The sequence below is a fragment of the Coturnix japonica genome, chromosome 14, assembly GCF_001577835.2.
Source record: "Coturnix japonica isolate 7356 chromosome 14, Coturnix japonica 2.1, whole genome shotgun sequence".
In the NCBI taxonomy this organism is placed as follows: domain Eukaryota; kingdom Metazoa; phylum Chordata; class Aves; order Galliformes; family Phasianidae; genus Coturnix; species Coturnix japonica.
In genome coordinates, this window is record NC_029529.1 from 11,140,610 (window position 1) to 11,163,570 (window position 22,961).

The following is a 22,961-nucleotide window of genomic DNA, read 5'->3' on the forward strand; positions in this document are numbered from 1 at the left end:
CTTTCCTTCCCTTCCCCTTCCTCTCCCCCTTCCCCTTCCTTTTCTTTTCCATTTCCCTTTCCCTTTCTTTTCTCTTCCCTCTCCCTTTCCTTTTCCTTTCCCTCTCCCTGTCTTTTCCCTTTCCCTCTCCCTGTCTTTTCCTTTTCCCTTTCCCTTTCCCTTTCCCTTTCCCTTTCTCTTTCCCTTTCCCTTTCCCTTTCCATTTCCCTTTCCCTTCCTCTGTGTGCTGGAGCTGGGAGAAGAGCAGTGTGTGGGGCGTGGGAAGGGGGAATGCAGCAGCCACCAAAGCGGAAACTCTCGGATGCAGATGTGCGTGGAAAGCTTAAGAGCTCACAGTTTACTCTTCCTTCCTCCCACAGCAACATAACTGCAGTGATGTTTGTCATGGCAGGTAGGGCAGAAATTGGGCTTCTGGCTGGAAATCCTCTGTCCTGCTGAGAAACACCAGAATTAGGAGCAGCAACCATTAACTGCAGCATTGAGGAACATCAGGCAGCACTCCATGCTCTTTGGGTCACCTGCAACCTTGGCCTGGCTGCTGGCACCACGGAAGGTCCCCCAGTGGCTGCAGGAGTGGATCTGGTGGCTGCTGCCGTGCTGCTGTGTTTTTTCTGTTCCTCCCACTGCTACTCCTGCTAATATTAGCAGCACTAATTGCTCGTTGCATACCATGCGTGTGCATATTAGTGTTTCAGAACGGCTAATCGCTGTGTTCTGTAATTAAACAGCCACTAATGAGCATGCTGCAAAAGGAGCAGCCTGTTGGGTTGCACCCTGGCTCCCTGCAGAGCGCCCTTGGTCTTGCTCTGATAGAAGGCACTGCGTTGCCAGCTCCCCGTGCATGGCTGGCTGAGGAAAGGCAGGCAGCCTTCCATGGGAAGTCACACCTGGAGAGCCTTGGGGCTCCCTTCAGTGCAGGGAGAAGCGTTGGCCTCATGCTCACTGTGAGAGAAATCAATTGAGTTACAGGCGCTGCTCCTTGCCTCTGCAGCATAGAAACAGAAAACACATCAACTTCAATGAGAAAAGCCACTAGGATGGGTTGGAAGCGGACGGTCTTCAAGGTGCCTTCCAGCATAAGTCATTCTATGATTCTGTGACACTTTCATCCCTGAAATGCAGCAGTGCTGCTGGGGGTGACGAGCTTACAGGAAGTATTTTTTAATGGGCAAAATACAAAAATCTGGGGGAATCTATTCAGGATTCTGAGCCTTATGCAGGGAGCAGCCCATCACCTCCACACACACCGGGGCAGGTGACGGAGACCTCAAGGCATTACATGGGGCCAACAAGGCAGTGGGACTGTCACCTTGTGCCTAGTGCCAGCAGTGACACTGCTGGGGCTGGGCAGGTCCTGAGCCCTGGGCTGCAGCACATTGAGGCTGGGAGCAATGCCTGAGTTTTCCATCCAAGGGATGCGCCAGAGCTGCTGCCAGCACTGAGTCTCAGGGGAATCGGTTTTCATTCTGCCAGGAGCATTAATTTCTCATGATTCACATCTCCAAAGCAGCTTTGGAAAGAAAATGTGCTTTCGCCAGTCAGACCTTCACACACGTCAAGATGCCACAGTTTTTTCCAGACTTTCCAAAGGAAGCCACGGCTGAGCGAGACATTCCTCCTCCTCCTCCAGCTTTCCTGCAACAACCCTTTCAGATCACTGAGCTAGACAGATTGCTGGAAGGACACACAGACAGAGCAGGGCAGCAGGTCCCCAGGCAGGTCAGGCACCAACACAGTGCTCCAGGGACAGAAGCCACAGCCATGAAAGATGTTGGCTGCTCACACCACGTGTCCCCAGGCTTTGTGATGGGGCAGCAGGGGATCCTGTGCTTGGGAGATCCTCTGTGGGTCAGAGCACACTCTTCCTAGCCCCTGGGAAGGAAGCACAATAGCCCCTGCTGTCTGCTTTCCCTGCCTACCCCTTCCTCACACCACAACAGTGAGAAAAACTAAGCAGGCACCCATGGGGAGTGAGTTTGGAAAAGATCAGGATTTATTAGACAGGCTGATGTTCAAACTGACAGTTTCATCCAAATGCACATGATCATGGGCATCTACACAGGCCTGTTCCCCAGCTATGCCACTCCCAACAGCATCTGCCCAGCACCCTCTCAGGATAGATGCCTGCAGCCCTGGTGCTGGGGACACAGGGGCTTGGGGTTTCTAAGCAAAACACCAATGTCTCCATACTCCCCTTCCCACAGCTCCCAGAGCTCCCCAAATACAGCTGAGAGGGTCTGGGCTGACCAGTCCCACAGCCGGGACCGGCTCAGTGTCACCCACCCCTCCAGCATGGGGCCAAGGCTGGCTCTGGCATTGGGCCACTGTTGCCATCGCTCTCACATGGGGTGCTGTGTGGGGCACTGCATGGGAGAGGGAACCCCCAATGTTCCCTACTAGGGAGGGACAGTGACCATCATGGAGGAGCCTCATCTGGGACCCTCACACAGTAGGGTTGCACAGGGTGTGTGGATGGCAAAGAGGAGAGAGGGGTGTAAATGGGAGAGAAGGCAATGAATGCTGAAGAAAAGCTGGAGCAAAATGAAAGGGTCTGGGAGAAGGATGGGAGCATCCTGAGAGCAGAGCAATGCTGCCTTTGGGCCCGAGGCCATAGGGAGAGGTTGGGCTCCTTATGGGGCCTGAGGCACCCCAGACTGAACCCACCATCTCTAGAGGAACAAAGACCGCAGAGAAAGAGATGGCACAATGCAGCACTTGCAAATAGAAAGTTTGCTTCTATGTGCGTTGCTTACCGTGACAACGACACACAGCGTGACGGCAGGAACAGCGACAACGTGAGCACACTTCTGTCAGTGTTTCTACTCCATTAGCTCCTAAGAAAACCATGCAAATTTGCCTGGCTGAGGACAGTGAGAGGCGAGAAAGAGTGGGTGAGACAGAGAGGGACGACGATGAGCAATGGGAGCACGTAAAAGAAGGAAAAGGGAACAGCAAAGGGAGGCAGCAGCTCTGGGCAGGTCTGAGATCTCACAGCGCTGACTCATGAATGCATCACTTCTCTCCGGGCTATCCCGGCTGCATTCTCTGACACCTTTCCTCGCTTTCACTCATTACCTGCAGTCCCCTCCCATGAGACATGCCCCTTCCCACGCCTGGATGCAGAGATGTCTCGTCGTAACCAGTCCAGCTCCAGTCCCACCGCCACGCAGAGGCAGGGAGCGTGGGAAGTCCCTGGGTGGAGTCCCACAAGCCCACCTCGGCTCAGGGGACCTCTTGACAGCACCCAGCCCCAGTGCCCAGGGATGTGGAGCCCCACGAACCTTCTCTCTTCACTTACATCCCACGTGGCAAAGGGAAACAATGGGTGCTGCCCTTCACACCCTCCTCATCACAACAGAGCCTTCCATGTCTTTCATTCTCTTTCCCTCGTTCATAGCCTTTGCCTTTTTCTTGCCTCACCTGGCACCTTCATGTCTTCTTGTTCCTAACATAGGTAAGTCCTCCAGCACCAGAGCTTTCCTGGAGAGCAGCATTAGTGGTCCATTGGCAGATTGCTGGTGTGCTCAAAAGGCACCAATCTCCATCCAGACCGGCCTCTTGATGGCTTGCACTGGGCTCAGCACCAGCCATAATCTCCCAGCCTTCACTGCTGGGTCTTGAGGTCAGCTCCCAGGGGAACATCACCTTCTCGAAGCAGTGCTCACTCTACCAGGGCTGCTGGGGCTGAGTGTCGATGCACAGAGATGAGCCAAGAAAATCACAGCTAACGTGGGTGAAGCCTGGAGAACAAACCACAGAAACCTGCCTGGATTGTCCTGGGGATAACAGGTCAGCAGAGTGGGGGAAAGAACATGGCTGGTGATCCTCCATTCCTGTTTCCCTTCGCAGAGTTTTACCCTCTGTGTCAGGGACCAAATCCCTTCATATGGCTCACATCCAGGCTGCAGAATCAAGTTAAGCTCAGCTGTTACGTGAAAGGAGAACTCCACCAGGCAACCTAAAAGTCTTGGAAGGAAAACCAGGATCAATATTTGCAGGGATTTGCAGGATGTTTGTGCTGTGCCCCAGGGCTCCTGCTGATGCCCCAGGTTTCTGTGTCACCGCTGTCCCCTGTGCTCTCATGCCGTGCCCTCATTCTTGCTCCCTGCCAGCTTCACGTCTGCAGAGGTTGAAACTCCTGTTCGCCCATCTCGGCGCCAGTGAAGAAGCATCTACGGTTCTATCTCACCACACATTTCTCATACTTACAGCCTAAACATTGCCTTCTACGCAAAAGAACAAAGATAAAATGTCAGGAATTCACAGTTTTTATTCTCTTTCTTATGCCCACCCATCTTCCCCTGCCATTGATGTCAATGACTCAAAGTCCTCATCGTACAGTAGCCTTTGCCAGTGTGGCACTCAAAGGGTTAACAAACCATGGCTTCTTGGACAGATAAGACATAAGCTCATTCACCGGTAGGAACACGAGGATGGTTATGGCACAGAACACCTTACGGTTTCTTGTAGCGATTCTTTGGGGTTTCGCCACAGCCGGTGACGTCGCAGGAGAGAACGTTGGGCTTCTTCCCCAAGCCAATGCTTCCCAACAGATCGGGAAGCTCACGAGTGATGGCCTTCTCGATCTTCTCTAAGTAGCACCCTCCCATGTAGGAACACTGCTGAGACAGCAGCTTAAAACTGGTGATGGGGTTGATGCCAAAGAAGTCCTTGTAAGCCTCGCGGTTGGGGAGGTCAAATTTGCTGACATTGGTCTTTGCCAGAATGGACTTAAAAATAAAGAACTTGTCAGGATCTTCCACAATGTCTCTGAACACCAGTTCTCCATCGCTAAAGAAGGTCATTTTGTCCTTGTAGGTCTGCAGATAGCGATCGACCAACAGGGCGTGGATGCGCACCCGGATGGCGTGTTGGCGGATGAAGGCGATCTTATTTTCCATCCTGTTCTCAATCACCTGGTTGAGATCTTCCAGGAGCGATATCTCTTCTTTGAGGAACAGGTCTTTGTGGGTATCCGGGTGGTACTCGTGGGGCCAGAAGGAGCTGACGTACACCCTGGGTGGCTCTGTGACATTGATTAGAGGAGCCAAGCTCCAGAACAAGGCCCCGTAGACCCTCATAAGCTCCTGGGTAGCCAGGCTGTCGGCTTTGTTCAAGATGATTCGGATCTGAGACTCACGGCCCTTCAGCTGGCGAAACAGCATCTCCAGCTCCAGGCCCACGTCCAGCTTCGTAGGGTCAAAGACAACAAAGATGAGATCAGCTCTGTCGATGAACCACTGGCACACGTCGTTGAATGGGTAACCTGGGGGAGAGGAAAGAGAAATCCAGCAGAAATGGCCAGCAGGGGGGAGTCCCTTCTGATCAGGGGATAGATAAACCTTGGGCTTGCTGTCTCACGCCCTGTCTGGCTTAGCACAAGGTGTGAGGCACAGAAGACTTCTCATGCAGCACAGAAACTGTTTCATAAGTGCTAAAACACTTCAGAGCTTCTTGGCTTAAAAGCTCATTCCTGTGTCTGAGCCTGTGTGCCTCCCTCAGCCTCACCTCTCCAAGCCTTTCTCCCCAGGGAGACCTCATACTGGATTTCCAGTACCTAAAGGAAGCTTATAAATACCATCTAGACCAAATTTTTTTATAGTCTGATAATGACAGGATGGAGGGAATGGCTTTTAACTAAAGGAGGTGAAATTTAGGTCAGGTGTTGGTGGAAATTCTTTACTCAGAGGGCAGTGAAGCTCTGGCACAGGCTGCCCAGAGTAGTGAGGGTGCCCCATCCCTGGAGGTTCCCAAGGCCATGGATGGAGACATGAGCAGGCTGACTTCTCCAGCCCCCACGGTGTAGGAACAGACCCCTGCTGTAGCCTAGGGCTCTTCCTCAGAGCGTATGAGTCATCTTGGCTACCCCACATATGACAGCATCCTTCCTGGAGCCCATTAGGTGAAGGCAGAACACCCCTACCTCGTTCTTGCTGCTTGCGGTTTTCAATGATGCCTGGTGTGTCCACAAAGGTGACTCGCTCCAGGAGCTTGTGGGGCACCTCTATTCCAATCAGCTTCTCCAAGAAGTTCTGCCCGAACTTCTCCAGGGGTGAGAAGGAGCGCGCGCTGTCAGCAGCCATCACAATGCCCTCAATGGTCTTCAGCTTGGGGCCGTGCATGATGACAGTGAATTCAGAGGTGGTGGGTTCAGCCCCTGTCCAGCACAAGAGGAGCAGCAGAGATGTGAAATCCATGACAGACACTGGACATTGCAGGGACTGGCCCACGACTAGGTGGGGATTTTGAAAGCATCCCTTGCTTGGCAAGAGACGCTGGGGGAGCATGGGAATCAGAGCCATGGCATTCACCCCAAAGCTCTGGGGAACATAACAACAGGGCTGGAGAAGCACCTTCCACTCAGCTCCTAGGGTACGAGGTGACACGGGCAGGAGCAGGGATGATCAGGAAGGGCTTTTCTCTTGGAGGCTGAGTGCGTTGGCTCCTGGTGGGGAAGGACTGGGAGAAGATGGCGAGGTGCCCTTGCTGTGACTGCACAGGGAGAAGCCCACCCTCAGGGTGGAGGGCTGTGGTGAGCAAGGTACCTGTGTAGAGCTGGTAGGGAGTGTCGTCCAGCCCAAGGAGGTAGTTTATCATGGAGGATTTGCCAACGCTCCACGGTCCCAGGAATAGCACCATCGGCTTGGAAGTGATCTCCCCATCTGCAGAGAGGGGAAATAACAAGAGGAAGTGAAAAAACAATGGCTGCGGCCGCCGTGCACAGTGCATTCCCTGCTGTAATGAGCATCCCATCTGAGCAGCACGGCGATGAAGTGCTCGGGGAGTCGTCTGCCCATTGGGCTGCTCTCTCAACATTGCTGCAGCTGCTTGGTCACTCTGAGCCACGGCACTGCCCAGCGAGCCCCATGCTGGCACTGCAGTGAGATCAAAGCCTGTCTGCCCTGCTCCGAGCTTTGGCCCTTAGAGTACACAATGGCTGGAAGGTCCTTTAGTTATGATGTTGGCTCAATTTGAGTTCAGTTGGAGTGAGCACAGGGTTGCGGGGGTAGTTTTGGAAAGCAGGTGCCACAAAGCACTGGACATGCAAGGGTTGCAGCCATGCTTGTCAGGTAGATGCCTCGTGCAAAAGGAGCTGGGGTGTTTGAAGGGTGCAGGGCTCCAGCCCAGCACAGGGAAGGCAAGCTCAACCAACAGCCCTGTTCTGTGCTTGGGAAAGATGGGAGGAGAATTAACCACTACAGCACCCATTCCACCCTGCAGCTTGCTGAGAGGCTCAGAGAGCACAGATGAAGGCTACCAAGGGGCCCATGAGAACCTGTTCCCATGTGTGATTTCTGCCTAGGACCAATCCCTGATCCAGAGGGTGCTGGGACTGACTGGTACCATCAGCCCACGCTGCCCAGCCCCACCAAGCCCCCATAGTGCTGGGCATGGTGCTGTCAGCCCTAGGACTGCATCCAGGGAGCCCAAATCAGGACAGAAATGGAGGGCAGAAGGGTGAGCTCCCATTTCTGGCAACCTTCCCCATGCCCACTTCACTCCCAGAGACCAGGCTGCTCCATGCTGCCACCCAGACAGGAGCAAGGAACCTCACCAGCAGGCAGAGCACCCATCTCCACTGCAAGAGAGCCCCAAAACCAATGTGATGATGAGCTCTTACTTCCAGGGGTGGTAGAGGGCACTGCATGGCAGCTTGTCACCCAACCCATCCAGCAGCTCCCACAGCACCACTGGAGAAAAGGAACAGGCTGACAATGTCTCTCCATGGGGCGCAGCCTGTGGCCATGCATCTTACCCCCCATCCAGGACAGGGCATCCACAGTAGGGCCAGCAGGACTGGCCCTGAGCCCTGCTTGTTCCATGAGCTGTGGGGCTGCATCAGCCACAGCCCCACAGTGGGAGCACAGCCCCAACCCAGGGCAGTCAGACTCAGCACCTTCTGCCTCCTCCGCCAGCAAACACACAGCCTGCCCACTTCTGTCTCCCTGGAACATTTGGGATCTGACTTTCTGTTCCCATGAGGGATAAAAACAAGTGTTGAAACCTTGGGCTTTTCTTATTAATTATTCCTCTGTGCCGCTGTATCGCTGCTGCTCTGTTCACTTGCTGGCTTTAATTGGGTTTCGGATTATTATTGTGCTTATCCCCTGTGATGTTGTGCCAAAGGTTTGAGGCGGGTCCCCACGTGTTGTTTCATAATAGGATCCCGGCCAGGTGTGGCTGCATGCAGGCTGGAGCCAGCAAGCTCCAGCTCCACTGCATGGATTGTGAGGCTCCTCCAGGTGCCATCCTCATGTGGCAGAGAGGCAAGGGGCTGTGCTAAGGCAGGCTGCAGGTCCCCAGCTCCATCTCTTGCTTTGCTTTGGGAAGCTGCTGGGCCTGGAGGATGTCACCCCATGAATGGCCTCTCCTTGCTGCCACCCTGGGTACGGGAACAGGGAGCATAGCACGTCTCCCACCCTGCTGCTGCTTGGCCTGACCTGCTACATCCCCCATTGTGCCCTTCCTGTACGGGTTTACTATCACCTTGACCGTGCTGCCAAGGGAAAAAAGGGCTCAGGCAACTGCCAGCTCCTGCAGACGATGACAGCAGCTCCGCCACGTGGCTCTCTCCAGCCACCAAGTGGCTGCTCGCTCCCAGCCCAGCCCAACTCACACTGAACTCTGCGCTCATCTCAGCTCATCCTTCTGGCTTCTGCAGACCTCACACCGGCAGGTGATCAAGCCCTGTGTGCAAGTGGGAGAACCCCTGAGACCCTCTGCTTTACATCCACGGTTCTGCTTAAATCTCAGTAGCCACTTATCTAAACCAGTGGGTTTCCAGAGCACGCTGAGAATCACAAAGCACCCAGTGAACAGAGCCAGAAGGGCTTCTCTCCCTCTGAAGGGACTGTGCTTGCCCTTAGCCCACACCCTGGAGCACTGCTGCCCTTGGCAGGGCTGCTGCCCTGAAGGGAAAGGCAGAGAACTGCTTCTCTCTGTCAAGGAGGGACCATTTTCTACAGCAGTGACTTCTTGGGAAGTTCCATGTTGCTTCCAAGGCCAGGCTGCCCTCAGGAGGCAGCTCTGATGCTCTGGGGTTGGGATCCCCCCTCTTTACCCTCTAGTCCAACAGAAGGATGGCTCAGCCTGCGAGGCAAGGATGACCCTTCCCAGGGCAACGCAGACAACAAGGACAAAGCCTCTATCCTCTCCTCGCTCAGACTGCCCTAAGTGCCCTGCCCTCAAACCGGGTGGGTTCCAACCCCTGGGCAGGCTGCCCCAGCATCACCCTCTGCTAACCCACCCCTGTGCCCAGACACTGCCAGGGCAAGGACAGTGCAGATGAACCCACAGCAACCACGGGTCTGTGCACGACACACATACCCACAGATGCAGGGCAAGTCACACGTGGATCCTCACTCACCTCTGTGTCATGCATTCACCCCCAGGCGTGCACACCCACACAGGCAGCAGTGCGTACACACGTGTGCCTGCACAGCGAGAGGCGCAGATAAGGCAGCTATCTGACATGCTAAATATACCTGCACCGCTCCCCACTGCCGGCACGACAGCGAGCCAGCAGCCCCCGGGCTGCATAAGGGCTCTGCAGTGTCGGGTATGGAGGAGCCTGTTTGTGCCGGAGCGCAGGGCAGGGGCTGTGGGGTACGGCACGGGTCGGGATCTCCCCGTCGTTTTGCCGCAGTACGTCGCAGCAGGGACGCAGGGGATGGGCAGCGCTGCTTGGCCTCCCTCCCAGCCCCGCTCCTGCGGCCGTTCCTGCCGGGGGCCGGGCAGCTCAGCCGGGCACGGCACGGGCCAGCAGCCAGCTCCAGCTCCAGCTCCAGCTCCCGGGAGGGCTGAGGCCGCCGTGCAGGGGCCGGGCGGTGTTACTGGGACAGCTGCTGCTGGGTCATGGGCTTAAAGTGCAGCCGGGGGGGATCAACGGGAGGTATTCGGGGAAGTTTCTGCACGTAGCGGGGCGATGGGTGGGAGGAGATCACCCCGCAGGGCTCTGCGCTCTGCCCCACGGGTCGGTGGTGGTCCCGCAGGTCCACCAAGGAAGCCTTTGGGTCGCTCATCAGGGAGCTCACGCCGTCCTGAGGGGGTACCCAAGGTTTAAAAGCCCAGGGGAGGTGAAGGATGCTGCGGGCAGGCGGCGTGGTGCTGCTGAGCTCTGTGCTGCGGGACAGAAAGTAGCTGAACCATGAGCTCTGCTGGGGTGAGAGAAGGGGAAGGGCCGCTGAGGAGCTCGGGCAGCGCTGGCAGCATGCAGGAGAGAGGCAGCGATACCAACCTGTGGCAGAGGAGCCCAGGGTGCGTCCGGGGTAAGCTGTTAGCAGGGGACACGGGGAGAGAGAAAAGGTACCGTGAGTCGAAGAAGGGATGCGGCTGCCTGGGTCTGGCCCGGGCCGGAGAGGGAGCTGAAGAGCGGCCCTGGCCTTCTCGTGGGTGGGACAAGCCAGCAGACGGCCACGTTTCCAGCAGGAAAGAAGGAGTTACAGTTTGTGAGCAACGAGACCCGCAGCTACCAGGATGAGATTCCAAACCCAGCCTGCCCTGTGCACAGGCAGCACTGCCACACCAGCGATACGCTGCAGCCAGTCCTGCCCCGCTCAGATTCTGCCTTCCCTGGCAGCAGCACTCACCAAGCCAACAGAGCTGCACGAGCCACGATCAGAACAACCAGCAGCACAGAGATGTGCCCCCACCACGTGGCAGTGCAAGTGCATCCATCCCTGGCGAAGGCAGCTGCAGGCCATTCCCCACACAGACGAGCTGCTTGGCACACACACAGCACGCAGGGTCTCTGGTGTGCACCACGGCCCTGCAGCAAGCTGCCCATCACCAGGCTGCAACCTCAGCCAGGAGCAGGCATGGCACAGCAGCCCAGCCATCACCAAGCACACAAGCAGAACCAACACGTGAGTGCAATGGCAGAGCAGAGACATCCTGCACTGGGCAAAGGATGGGACGTCCCTGCTGTGAGCACAGGGCAGGAGAATGCTCTGGGATGTGCTCAGACCCCAGCACATCTCAGCCAGGCTGATGGTGCCTGCCACGGTTCCCTTGGGACAGGTGACGTTTGCACAGTGCCACAGCAGAGAGCCCCCCATTGGGGCTAACAAGGAGCAAAGCTAGAAGGAAAGCAGATAAAATGGAGAGCTGCTGTGTAATGGAGGGGGTGAAGGAGAGCATGGCAGCACCCCCCTATATTGGCTTACACTTCCAAAGGTCAGGCATATTCCATGACACTGCTGCTCTACTGCTCACCCAGCTGTCCTGCCTTTCCCAGCCAGCTCAGCCTGCAGCTCTGTGCCCCCTCCATGCTACAAGGGATTCCCTGCAGGGTGGCTCACAGCATCTGCTGGTTCACAGGGACCCCCCACCCCAACAAGCAGGACCCCCTTCAAACCATAGGCAGGGATAGGGCTCACCTCACACAACAGAAGGGGCTCAGAAGGCTCATCTTCATCCACCTCACAAAGCCAAGGGGGCTGCTTAGGCCAACCCTCCAATTTATCTGCAGGCTGCTCTAATTACACTGCTAACGAGGGGTTGGGAAAAGCTGTATCAGTGGTTATAAAGGGCAAACTGCTGGACTTAGTAAGGTTGTTTGGGGGGCAGGACAAGCAGTTCTGATAAAAGGATTGGTCTTAGAGCTGCATCTGGCTGAGCTGGGGGCTGCAGGCAGCGTGGTATCCCTATACCAGGAAGCTGTGACTCTGGGTCACACCTGTACAGCAGTGTATGGCAGGGTGGGCACTGGTGCAGGAATCCACCCAGGGCAGCTGTCAGCCTTCAGGATGTATTGGGGGTTGTTCTTCATGGGGAGGAACAGACTGGAGCAGTGGTGTGACAGAAGGCTGTCGAGGAGCATCAGAAGCTGCCCTGATGAGACCTGCTCAGGAGCTGGGTTTGAGAGGGGCAATGGCTTATAAAGCATGAGGTTTGGTGGGTCCCATGGGGCCCTCAGCAGGGGCTGTCAGTGCCTTCCCAGAATGGAGCAGAGAGGTGCTGCTTGGCCATGGGGTGGCTCTAGAGCAGACTGAGATGTCCTGAGCAAGGAAGCGACCTGTGCACTGAGAGCTGGGGCTGGGGGCTGCATCCTCTGGAGGTGAGCAGCAAAGACAGAGTAGGAAGCTGAGAACCCACCACCTTCTGTGATCTCCTAAATGCAGTGCCCCACAGTGAGCTGGCAGCAGGTGCTGGTTGCTGTGAGCCCCAAGCTGCCCTCCCATGTGGCAAGCAGTGCAAGGCAGACCCAGGCAACACAAAGGCAGCGACACAGAGCTGGCTGCAGGAGCAGCAGTGCATGCCTCATGTTGTATGAGCCCTACACCCACCCACCCCATTAACCCCATGAGTGAGTGGTAGCCAGTGCCAGGGTATAGGAGCAGGGCTGGTGCTGGGGACTCTACAGCCCTGTCCCCACCCCATCCTGCTGTCCCCCGAGGGTCTCCTGCACTTGCTGCTGCCTCTGTGCTGGGTTGGGAGGTGTGCTGGCTTTCCTACAGAAGGTCAGAAGTCTGGCACTGACATAGGAGTAGCATCTGGGCTATAATGGGGTCCCCTGTAAAACAAGGGTTCTGCTCTCAGGGGATGTATCCCATAGGTTTGTCCATACAGAAGCTATGGAAGGATGGTCAGGGCCATGTGCAAGGTGCTTCTGTTGCACCAGGAGGGATGGGCATTGCTCCAGGGCGAGAGGACAAAGCTCTGAGGGCACCCAGGGTGGGAAGCAGAACCTCAGGGCCAGGAGGGACCCCGGCAGGAGGGTGATGTGGGGTACATGGCCCCAGCTCAGGACAGGACTTCAGCAGAGGCTGAACCTCAGTGCACTGGGGCCTCGGGCTGGGCTGGGGCCCGTTGTCCGGACAGTGTCCTCAGGATCATTAGAGCCAATGTCAGCCTGTGGTTATTCACATCAAATGGGTCAGAAGAGCCACCAGACCTGTGAGCATCCTGGGGCTGGAGCTGCTCTTGCCTCTTCTGGAGGGACATGTATACCACTGGGGCTCAGCCCAAGCCAAGGTCTGTAACCACAGGGACCTGCTCACCTGATCCAAGGTGTCTGTAGTTGCCAAGGGGTGGAAACTAACTCCCAGGATAAAAGAAGGCTTGAGCTTGAGGGATACCCTGGCCATGTGGCTGTGTCCCATATGGAGCAGGAAGGATGCCAGCTCCAGCCACCACCAGGAAGCTCAACCCCAGCCTTGAGAGGTCCTAAGCTTCCTTGCCAAGCCTGTCTCACTGGGCCATGATCTCTGCTTGGCATGGGTACAGAGCATTGATGTTGAGCAGGTGGAGGACCCAAAGCAGGCAGAGTTCAATGTTCAGACTACACAGATGGTCCTGACAGCAGATGAGCTGAGGCAGATACAGGAATGCCCGCCTCTGGGTGCTGGGTTCACTAGGGCACGTTCTCCAAGCCCAGCATGCTCATGGCCTTCTTGGGAAGCTGTAGAGGAAGCCAAGCTACCCGAGCCTTTCCATGACCTGCTCTCTGTGCTGCTGTCTGAATGCATCCCAATGACCTGACGGTGCTGGAGAGCCTGGTGCCTACAGCATTACCTGTGATCTCATGCTGCCTCAGCTCATTGTATCTGTAGGACTGCTCCAGGGGCTTGATGGAGGAGTGGTAGATCTTCCTCAGCCGCTGCAGCACTCCTGGAGGAGAAAAGGCATGAACGTTGGTGACAGGCAAACCCCATCCATCCCTTCTAGGTACGATGCTGGACATTCCCTGCAGACCTTGAGGATGACTCAGCTGTAAATAAAGGGATGCATCTCACACTTGAAATCCTGTGCAAAATGATCCAAGTCACGCATCTCGAAGCCCCTACCCTGCTGATATTTGTGCTGCTCTCGTACTTGCCAACAACTGATGCAGGAACCTCCCTTGTTAATGCTGTCTAGCACTCAACACCCATAATCCCCAAAGCCCTCCACCACGGTGCCCAGCGACCTGGAGGCAGGCATTTCCCAGACACTTATCGCTCCATTTCTAGTCCTGACTGCCAAAGGGACCAGCAGAAGCAAGCCTGATAAGAATAAACCAGAATTAGAATAAAAATCAAAACCCTTCATTACAAGTTGCCCCAACCATCTCCAAGCAGCAGGGAGCAGCGCGGCTGGCTTGGGCCAATACTTCAGTTATCAGCCCCCTAACTTTGCATGCCTTTGTATGCCCCTGTACACCAACGTGGGTCCCCTCACCTGAAACATCATCAGCAGGTTTGTCTTCGTTCAGCTTGAGGGTGTTCTCCAAGTGGGACCGGTCGCGCTTGGTGGGCTCGCTGGCATCCTCAACCTCTTCTGGAGGGAAAGACAGGGAGACCTGTTATGGTGGGGGCTGATGGCGGGGGGCAAGGTGGGTGCTCACACAAGCTGTGCTGGGAACAGGCTGATGGGGAACACGCACATCCCGAGCCCACCCCACCCAGCACCCACAGCCTTGGCACACCGCTTGGTTTCTGTTTTGCAAACGCTCTCAAAGGATTTGGTCAGAGCTGCCAAGGGAAGTGCTGTGGGCAACTGCTCTGCTCTGAGGAGGGGCAGAGAGGGAGAGGCGAGGGCCGGCGCCCATGGGGAATGCGAAGGACGTGCCTGGAAGGGGCTCTCGGGTGCTGGGGAGTGCTGGGTGGGAACTGCGGCACCTGCTGCCCATGGGGCCCCTGCCCAACACGCTGCTCCCCGACAGCTGCAGCTCCCCTCAGCTCTGGGCACTGAGCTCTGCCTCCCTCCCTGTCCGCTCCTCAAAAATCACACATCAAGCTGGAGACAGGAGGGTTTGCAAGGTCCCCTCCTGCCTCTCCACCTCTGCGCCCTCCATGTGTCCCCAGTCCAAATGCACTAGCAGAGCCGGTACACCAAGGGCCCTGAGAGCTGGGATACGGGGCAGCACCGAGCCCCATGCTGAGCCTCAGGCTGTGGGGCTGAGGAGGACCTTTTGACTTGCCAAGTAAAGCCACTGAGACCAAACTGGGTTTTCCTCTCGGCACAAACGTAAACTTTTTGAGCTCGGATGTTACAGAAGGAAGCAGAAAAAGAATCAGCTGAGTCCAAAGGTTGCTGCCTTACCTATGGGCACAAAGTTCGCCAGCACTTCTAGTAAAACATGGCAGGGGGGATCACTTTTCCTGAGCTACATGCCTTGGGCTGATTGAACACACCCTGCCTATGGCCAGGGCCACGCTTCAGCAGCTCAGCGGTCTGAATTAGCTCTGTGCATCTTCCCTACAAGGCAAGGGCTGAGGGCCAGTGGCTGATGGACACGGGGCCCACCGGCATGGGCAGCGTCCTGCCTGTGTGCCAGGAGAGCCGGGTGAGCTCAGCGGGCTGATAAATGTCCTCTAACAGCTTTGCAGCTGCTGAAAGGGATTGGAGGGAAGAGAGATTCTTATATGTGTCTGCAGATGAGAAGTCATGGGCTTAAAGTGCAGGGAGGGAAATGTCGGCCAACCTCGGTATCACCGCAACCAGCGCTGACGTCTGCAGGCTCCCACCTCGCCATCGCCGCCCACCCGTGCAGCAGTTAAGCACAAGCATTAGGAGAGGGCCATGCATTAGGCGCAGTTTAATGTGCCAAGCTCAGCTCCGCCAGGTTTGATAGTAGGTCACTCTCGCTGCCCTCTGCTCGCTACGTTACAGCACACGGAGAGAAAAAGACTCCAACCTATGTGGCTGCGCCGGGGCTCAGCGGCAGCGAGGCGGGCACTGGGGCTGGCTGGGTTCTCCATTTCTGCTAATGGCGCCTTGTCTGCCGGGGGGTCTCCCACTGCTGCCGGCGGGTCTTCTGCTGTTGGTGGGTTCTCTGCTACTGGTGGGATTTTGACAGCTGCTGGGGGGTCTTCTGTTGCTGCTGCTCCCTGCACTGCTGTAGATGGGTCTCCTGCTGCTGCTGGGCTGCTGCTGCCTGAGCCGGGCTCCACATCCCCGCAGGGTGGGTGATGGCAGCTGGCAGGGCCGTCCCTCTGCTCTCCCTCACTGCCGGCTGCTGCCTCGCCATGGCTGTTTTCCCCTGAAGTCTTCTCCTTGTCCGTCCCTTCAGCTCTGTCCTCCAGCCCCTCTGGGCCGGCACCATCCTCCTCAGACTCTCCCTCCTCTGCAGACTTCCCTTCCTCTTCTGACTCTGCTTTGCCTTCATCTTCCTCAGACTCCCCCTGCTCATCATCTTCCTCTGAGCTCTGCTCACCCTCTTCCTCTCCTCTCTCAGGAGCAGACGCTCTTGACTCCTCCATTTCCTTTCCCTCTGAGGCCACTCCCTTGGTGTCAGCCTCCTTCTCCTCCTGGCCGCCATGTTGTGTGCCAGGCTCCAGGGCAGCCTCTCCCTCTGCTCCAGTGCCGCCCAACATGGCATCCTTCCCCGATGCCCCGTCAGGCCCCTCCTGGCCCTGCCCTGCAGCCTCGCTCAGGCCTCCCTTCAGCTCTTCCTCCCTCTCGCCACCTCCCTCTGTGGTTGTGAGCACAGAGGTGTTGGCAGCTCCGCCACCATCCTCCTCCTTGGGGCTGCCATTGGCGGCCATCTCCTCCACGTGGGGCTGCGCGGCAGACGAGGGGCGTTGGGCGGCATGGCCGACATCTTCATCTAAATGATGAGAACAGCTCGGTCAGTCTCACCCACGCCCGCCCATGGCCATGGGGGACAAGAGAAGCCTTTGTGGCCATCACCAAGACTTCAACTCCTGCTAAAGCATCTCCGGCTCCAGCCATAGCAAGAAGCTGGCTGCAAAGAGGCATCTGCAGGCAGAAGCGCTGGTGCTGCCCAGACTGGGGACATGTCCCCATGGCTGCACATAGCTGTGCAGCCTGTGGGGTGCTGCAGAAGCTCTGCGGGGCAGCAAAGCAGCCCTGAGAGAGAACCCAGCTGCATGGGGAGCTCTGAAAGCTGGGAGCAAGAGGCTTGGGGTGCTTGGCAGGCAGAAGGGTCCTCCCCAGCCCTGCACAGCACGGTGGGCTCTGCCTCCTCAGCACAAGGCCTGACCCCGCGACAGGCACGGAGCTATTTATTGTGCATGTCCCTTCATTAGGAAAACATTTGCCACTCCGTGCAACTGGCTGGAACACAATGAATTTGTTCTGCGGGCCGGGAGCAGGCATCCGTATTTTCCATAGGCCTCCAACTGCAATTTAACATTAGTCAACGGATGCCAAAAATAAAATATCAACAGCTATACTGTCTCTGTTACAAACAGTTGCTGCTCGTCTAAATAATCCCCTGAAAACTCGAGTGCCTGCATACCAGGGAAGTGTTTCAGAGGAAAATAATGCCTTTGTACTCCAGCTGGCGAGCAGATGCCAACAGGGAGCAAGGCCACCGCTGCCCGGGCTGTGGTCAGGGCCAGCAGCTCGAGGATGGCACACGACATGAAGCCAGGGCTCTCCTGCAGCCTCGCACATGGCATCCCACACCTTAGTGCTGTGCCAGGGCAGCACAATGGCACTGGTGTTAAACCACCCTCCAAGCCACCCAAAGGGGTGAGCTGGCACAAGGCGTGCTCTGCCCACCTGTACCCTGAGGGTCCCCATGGCAGATGAGGACAGGGATATTCTCAGCATGGCCCAAAAATAGCCAGTGAGCCAAAGGGCTGAGAGGGAAGTGCTGCTTCCAGGGCAGGTGCGTGGGGAGGGTCAGGGCTGGTGAGGAGCAGGAGACCTCATTGGGGATATCCATGTGTCTCTTTTGAGTGGATGCAGAGGACAGAGGTGTCCCCTGGGCAGGGACATGCTGCATCCCCTGTGCGCAGGGAGAAAGGAAACCTTCACTATGCACTCACACTGGGATATTCCCTGCCACGGGCTTTGTTTCCCGTGACCTTCATGGAATTACATAAAGCCCCTCTCCTTCTCCCTCCTGTTTCCCCTACATGGTCTCCAAATCCATCACAAGGCGAATTGTGCTGATCTGCAGATGGCTGCCTGGTGAGCACCGGGTGGCTAAATGGGACGAAGGTTACGGGCTTAACACCCTCCTCCCGTCCTCTGAGGGCTAAAAATACACCCAGCAACTGTATAGTGGGGTGAGCAGCAGCTCAGCAGGGCACGGGCAGCACCAGACCCTCACTCACAGGCACCCACTCGCTCATCCCCAGCCCTTTGACCAAGGGTGACATCCTCAGCCCTGTGCTCCCCAGCATGGAGTGAGACAGCAGCAATGTGCAAACCTGCTGTAAGGCGACATCAAGGTTTCCCTTACTCATACCCTGCATTATGCCAAGTGTGGAAGAGGAGACCTTGACCCACTCACTGTCAGAACACTTGGTTCCTGACCACCCTGTCCACTGCTTTGACAGCAAGTTGTGGCACAACCACAATGGAAATCCAGCAGTGTGATATGGGACACCAGTGCTGATGCCACAGCAGCCAACACGGGAAGCACGGGGATGGTTCCCCCATCCTACAGCTACGATGCATGCGTCCCTTCCCCACTGCTGTGGCACCCTCTCTCCTTGCACAGAGCTCTATGGAGAGAATGAACAGAGAGAGCCTGCCTCTGTGAATGGCATCAGGGCTGGAGACAGCCAGGAGGGACAGATGGGCACAGGTGGCCCTGGGAAGGACACTCTCCCCCTCCAGCAGAAATAGGAGCCCTGAGCGTGGGGTCGGTGCTGTGTGGTGCCCTGGGGATGGCTTTTCGCACGCCTTCTTCCCCTGCCCGAATCTCAGCCCCAGCAGCACACAGGGTGTTATTTCTGATGGCAGCTCTTTGGGGGATCAGCAGTTCTGCAATGGGGGAAATGCCCCAGGAGGTGCTGAATGCCCCAGGAGGAACCCAGATGCTCTTAGGAGTGCGGGGCCATGCACGAGCCCTGGCTTGGCCTCTCCCCACTGCCCTGCGCTCAGTGATGGGGCTCCCTTCCCTGCTCATGTTTTACTCCATGGAGGAAAGCAAAAAGCCAACATCCACCAAGCTGAAAAGCCAACATCAACCAAAGCAACCTGGTTTCTCTCCTGCTCATCAAGGCATAGGAACCCAGCACAAGGGAAAGCTCCAAAATGGGCACCACCAATAGCCAGGGAGGGGACAGCCACCATCTCCCATGAGTGTGAGTGGGACTCTCCCCCACATTCCCAGTGGGGCTCTGGGGGATCCCACACCCCGGGGTGCACATCTGATCTGGGAGCTGTGCCCATCATGACGGCAGCAGGAGTGACAGCAGTGACGGTGGCACTACCCAGGGGGACACGGACACGAGGAGCTGCACGGGTTGAAAGGAAGCCAAGGCCAGGTCCCAACTGCCAAAGCAGTATTTCTTGCCATCACTATTTTAATGAGGCCTGGTCAAAGAGTTGCTCTGGTCAAGTGAACTCATTGACTTAGAGGAACATCTTGCTGCTATGAAAGAAAGACACGTGCATCTCCTTGTGGGGAATTTTGAGCAGACCCGAGGAAGCCCCTTGCCTGTCTCTCCCCATTGAGCACAAGCAAGGCTGCACTGAACCTCATATCCATGCCTGGTCCTGACAGAGTTCTGCAATGGGCCAGGAGTGAAGCTGGGCTCAGAGGAACCACCCAGCACCTCCTGGGATTCCCCCAGGAAACACCAGCCACACCATAGACACACTGCAGACACTCCCCATGTCACCCAATGTCCAAGCCCAGTCTGTCTGTGCCTCAGTTTCCCCCTCCATGCACTCCCAGCAGCCCTGGGGCATTTTCCCCAATGGTTTTGCAAGAGAAATCACAGTGTGAAAGCTTCCTGCACACAGGAGGGGATGTCTGATCTGTGCAGATCACAGCAGGGACATAGGAAACAGATTTGTCAGGCTAACTTGACCTGGTTTGCGGAGGAGATTTCAAGTTTAGCTGGAAAAGAAAATTGGCTGTTGATTTCTATAAATAGTGGGGTAGGGCTGCATGATATTTTGATTAAGAAAGCAGGGTAAGGAAACCTCAGTGATTAAAACCAGGCTCGGGGCTTGCTAAATATAGAGAGGAAAGTGGGGAATGGTTTCTGTGGGGTGGTTTTCTGACTGCCTTCCCACAGGGTGCTCACCCCATGGTTCCCATCGGAGCCTTGGAGGAGAACCTGAGCCTGTGAGCACTGCCTTGCAGATGGCACAAAGATGGGGGAAGTGGTGAAGGGAGAAGTGAGATGGGAGACCGGGGTCTGCAAGAGAGCAAACAGCGAGGAACAGCTTGGATTTCAGTGCTGGATGATGCTTTACCCCACATGATCCCTAAACTTTTGGGGTTGTTCAGGTGGTACCGAGCCACAACAGTGGGACGAGGAGCCCAAATCCAGGGCTTTTCTATGGGGCTCAGCACCTAACCTGGCTCAGAGTGTCCGGAGACTCCCCGGCCCCTCCACCAGCCCCCACCGGCACACGAGCTCAATGGCTTCCTTGGGCTATCACTTACAAGGGAAATGTCCCTGCAGCTTAAAATAGACCAGCAGAGCCCTGATGAGGTGCCAGCACCCACTGCCATGCAAAGAATGGGGTGATTCTGTGAGCAGTTTGCTCACCCTCAGACCTACTGCCTGGGTTGGGATTTGGGTCCTTACAGCACAGCATGCAGGTCTCTGAGTGGGGACACGAGGTTTCCTGTCCATCCACCCTGCTCCCTCCAATGTGGGGTCTGGTGGGACCAGGGGTCACATTGCAGCAGGGTACCCAACATCTGCCTCTCTTTGCTCAGCCCATAATGTGGGAGAGAGCCAGGGTACCCATAGAGATCGGGATCCCCACTGCACAAGATGTGACAGAGATGTAGGTGGCACAAAGGACTGAGAGCTGTGGCATCTCATACCCTACATCTCTGCACCAAACAGCAGTGGTGCCCATGGTTGTGCTGATGCCTGGCTGGGGGATGGTGACCCCACAGCTCTGGGGAAGCTCAGTGCACTGGGATGGGACTGGATGGGATGGAGGGGTGGGTAGTCTGGGATGGCAAAGCTGCAGTGAGCCATGCTTGCTGTCACAGCAGAGCTCTGTGCCAGCCCTGTTACACCCTCAGCACTCGCTGCAGAAGGGCACAAGTGTGCCAAGGTTTCCCTCAGCTCCTTGCCCAGCTGGAGGTGGGCAAGGTCCACAGCGGGGAGCTCTGCCAGGCCCGGCCACGTGGGCCATGGGTCCTTCCCACCCTTGGGAGTGGTGACAGGGTCCCAGGCGTCACCAAACCAGCGTGAAGCGACAGCCTTCAAGATGGCAGCAGCAACCGGGGTTATGGGGTTAGTTGGCAGCCGGTGTGGGGCACATCCATGAGCCCGGCTCTACCCAACCCATCTGCCAGACCACCTGTCCCATGGAGCTGCCATTGCTCCCCACAGCACCAGGCTGAGCCCGGCACCAGCCAGGCTGGTTGCAGTGTCCTCCTGTCACCCTTCTCCAGCACCTCATAATGCCACCAGCCATGCCCAGAGAGGACCCTCCATCACTCTTGTTCCCATCCACAGACATCACCCAGCTGCCGGCAGCACACACCCCTCACCCCAAACCCATTTTATTCACCAGAATGGTAAAAGATGCCCTTAAAAGGCTACAACCGGGCAGTGCTGGGGGTGCCGGGCTGCGAGAAGGCAGCAGCTGCGGGTGCCGCACGCGGGGCCGTGGTGGCGCGGGGGCCAGGCGGCCGCAGGAGCGCAGTGTCCCCTTACACGGCTGTTTCCATACTTAGCTGCCCCCCGGCAGCGCGGCCGCCTGAGCCCGGCCAGGCAGCAAACCGGCCCAAATTAACTCAAGGGCAAACAAGGGTAACGGCGGTGCCCCAGGGGACGCCACGGGACCGGGTGAGCAGCGGGGTCTGGAGGTCACCCCAACGCTTGCCAGAGCCTCGGTGGGTGGGGGTCCCGTGCTCAGCGCCCTGGAGCCCAGCACTCCCCACGCAGGGGCTGCAGCCCAGCGGCACCAGCTGTGCCAGCACCCGGGGGTGACACTGCCCCCAGCACCTCAGCTGCAGCACAGCCCCTGTGCCCACACTGAGTGCAGAGCAGGGACCCCAACCCATGTCCCTACCAGCCCCTGCTGACCGCACATCCCCTCGGCTCTTGGTGTCCCTACAGTTTTGGGGGTGCCAACAAGTCCTGCTGCGGGCACCACTCTGAAGTCAGGCTGAGCTCACCGGGCACCCACAGCACCACGCACACCCCCAGCCTGGCTGGGCACCCAGAACTCCACGGGCACATGAAGCCCTATAGGAACCTCCAGTCCTTCATGCACCCACAGCCCCATAAAGTACCAACAGCCCCAACAGGAACCTACAAACCCCATTGAGCACAGGAACTTCTCAGGCACCCACAACCCCAACTGGGCACCAACAACCCTATAAGCACCCACAGCCCCATAATACACCCGCAGCCCCACGGGTACCTGCCGTGCCGAGGAGCAGGAGCGAGGCCACGCAGCAGCACAGCAGGTTGAGGCGCTTCATGGTGGCTGCCAGGAACGCTCCGCCGCTCGCCGCCCCTATTTATACTCCGGGCCGGGGGCCGGGCTGCCGGCTGTCGGCTCAGCCCTGCGCACACGCCGCTGCAGCCGTTCCCGGGGGCCGCGGTCGGGGCCGGAGCGGCAGCGCTGATGTCGGGGCCGGGTTGGCACGGTGTCAATGCCGATGGGATCGCCGTCCCACGCCAAGAGCTGACCCTAAGGATGGGCACAGCCGCCGCGCAGCGCCCCGGGGACATCCAAGGAGGATCCTCTGCCTGCTAAAGCTGAAAGCGCAGAGGTGGGGATGGGGATGACGGTGTGCAGCTGGGGATGCAGGATCGTTGCCGGGCTAACCCTAAACCGTAACCCCAACCCAGGCACCGTGAGTGGGAGATGGAGGGACACACAGCCGCTGCGATGCCCCCCAGAAGGCACGGGAGGAGATGGCTGTGCTCAAAGCCCAGGAGAAATAAGGCTGTCCCAATCACCACCCACCTGCAGGGCACAGAAAATCCTCCCTCCTCCCACCCCCAGCTGAGAGGGGTCATCAGAACCGGCCCCGCAGCCCCCCCAGCGCAGTGCAGTGCAGGTGAGCCAGGCAGCTGGGATGGACGCCGTCCTGAGCACCCTGGACATGGACCCACCCCCAG

At 57.2% G+C, this 22,961-nt stretch overlaps 1 protein-coding gene across 3 annotated transcripts; it reads right to left on the bottom strand.

Annotated features, from left to right (window-relative positions):
• Positions 1-1,971: 1,971 nt before the first annotated feature.
• Positions 1,972-22,367, bottom strand: SRL (sarcalumenin). Of its 3 annotated transcripts, XM_015877429.2 has the most exons (8): positions 22,255-22,347; positions 15,620-16,531; positions 14,161-14,259; positions 13,516-13,611; positions 10,238-10,273; positions 6,546-6,662; positions 5,924-6,157; positions 1,972-5,266 (listed from the first exon to the last, which is right to left on the bottom strand). In XM_015877429.2, exons 1-8 carry the CDS (start codon positions 22,313-22,315, stop codon positions 4,455-4,457), a joined length of 2,367 nt encoding a protein of 788 aa, XP_015732915.1. In that variant the 5' UTR covers positions 22,316-22,347; the 3' UTR covers positions 1,972-4,454. The 3 variants fall into 3 exon arrangements, with proteins under 3 accessions (XP_015732915.1, XP_015732916.1, XP_015732918.1); XM_015877430.2 differs by lacking the exon at positions 10,238-10,273; XM_015877432.1 differs by lacking the exons at positions 10,238-10,273; positions 15,620-16,531 and having other exon boundaries at positions 22,255-22,367.
• Between the last annotated feature and the right edge of the window lie 594 nt (positions 22,368-22,961).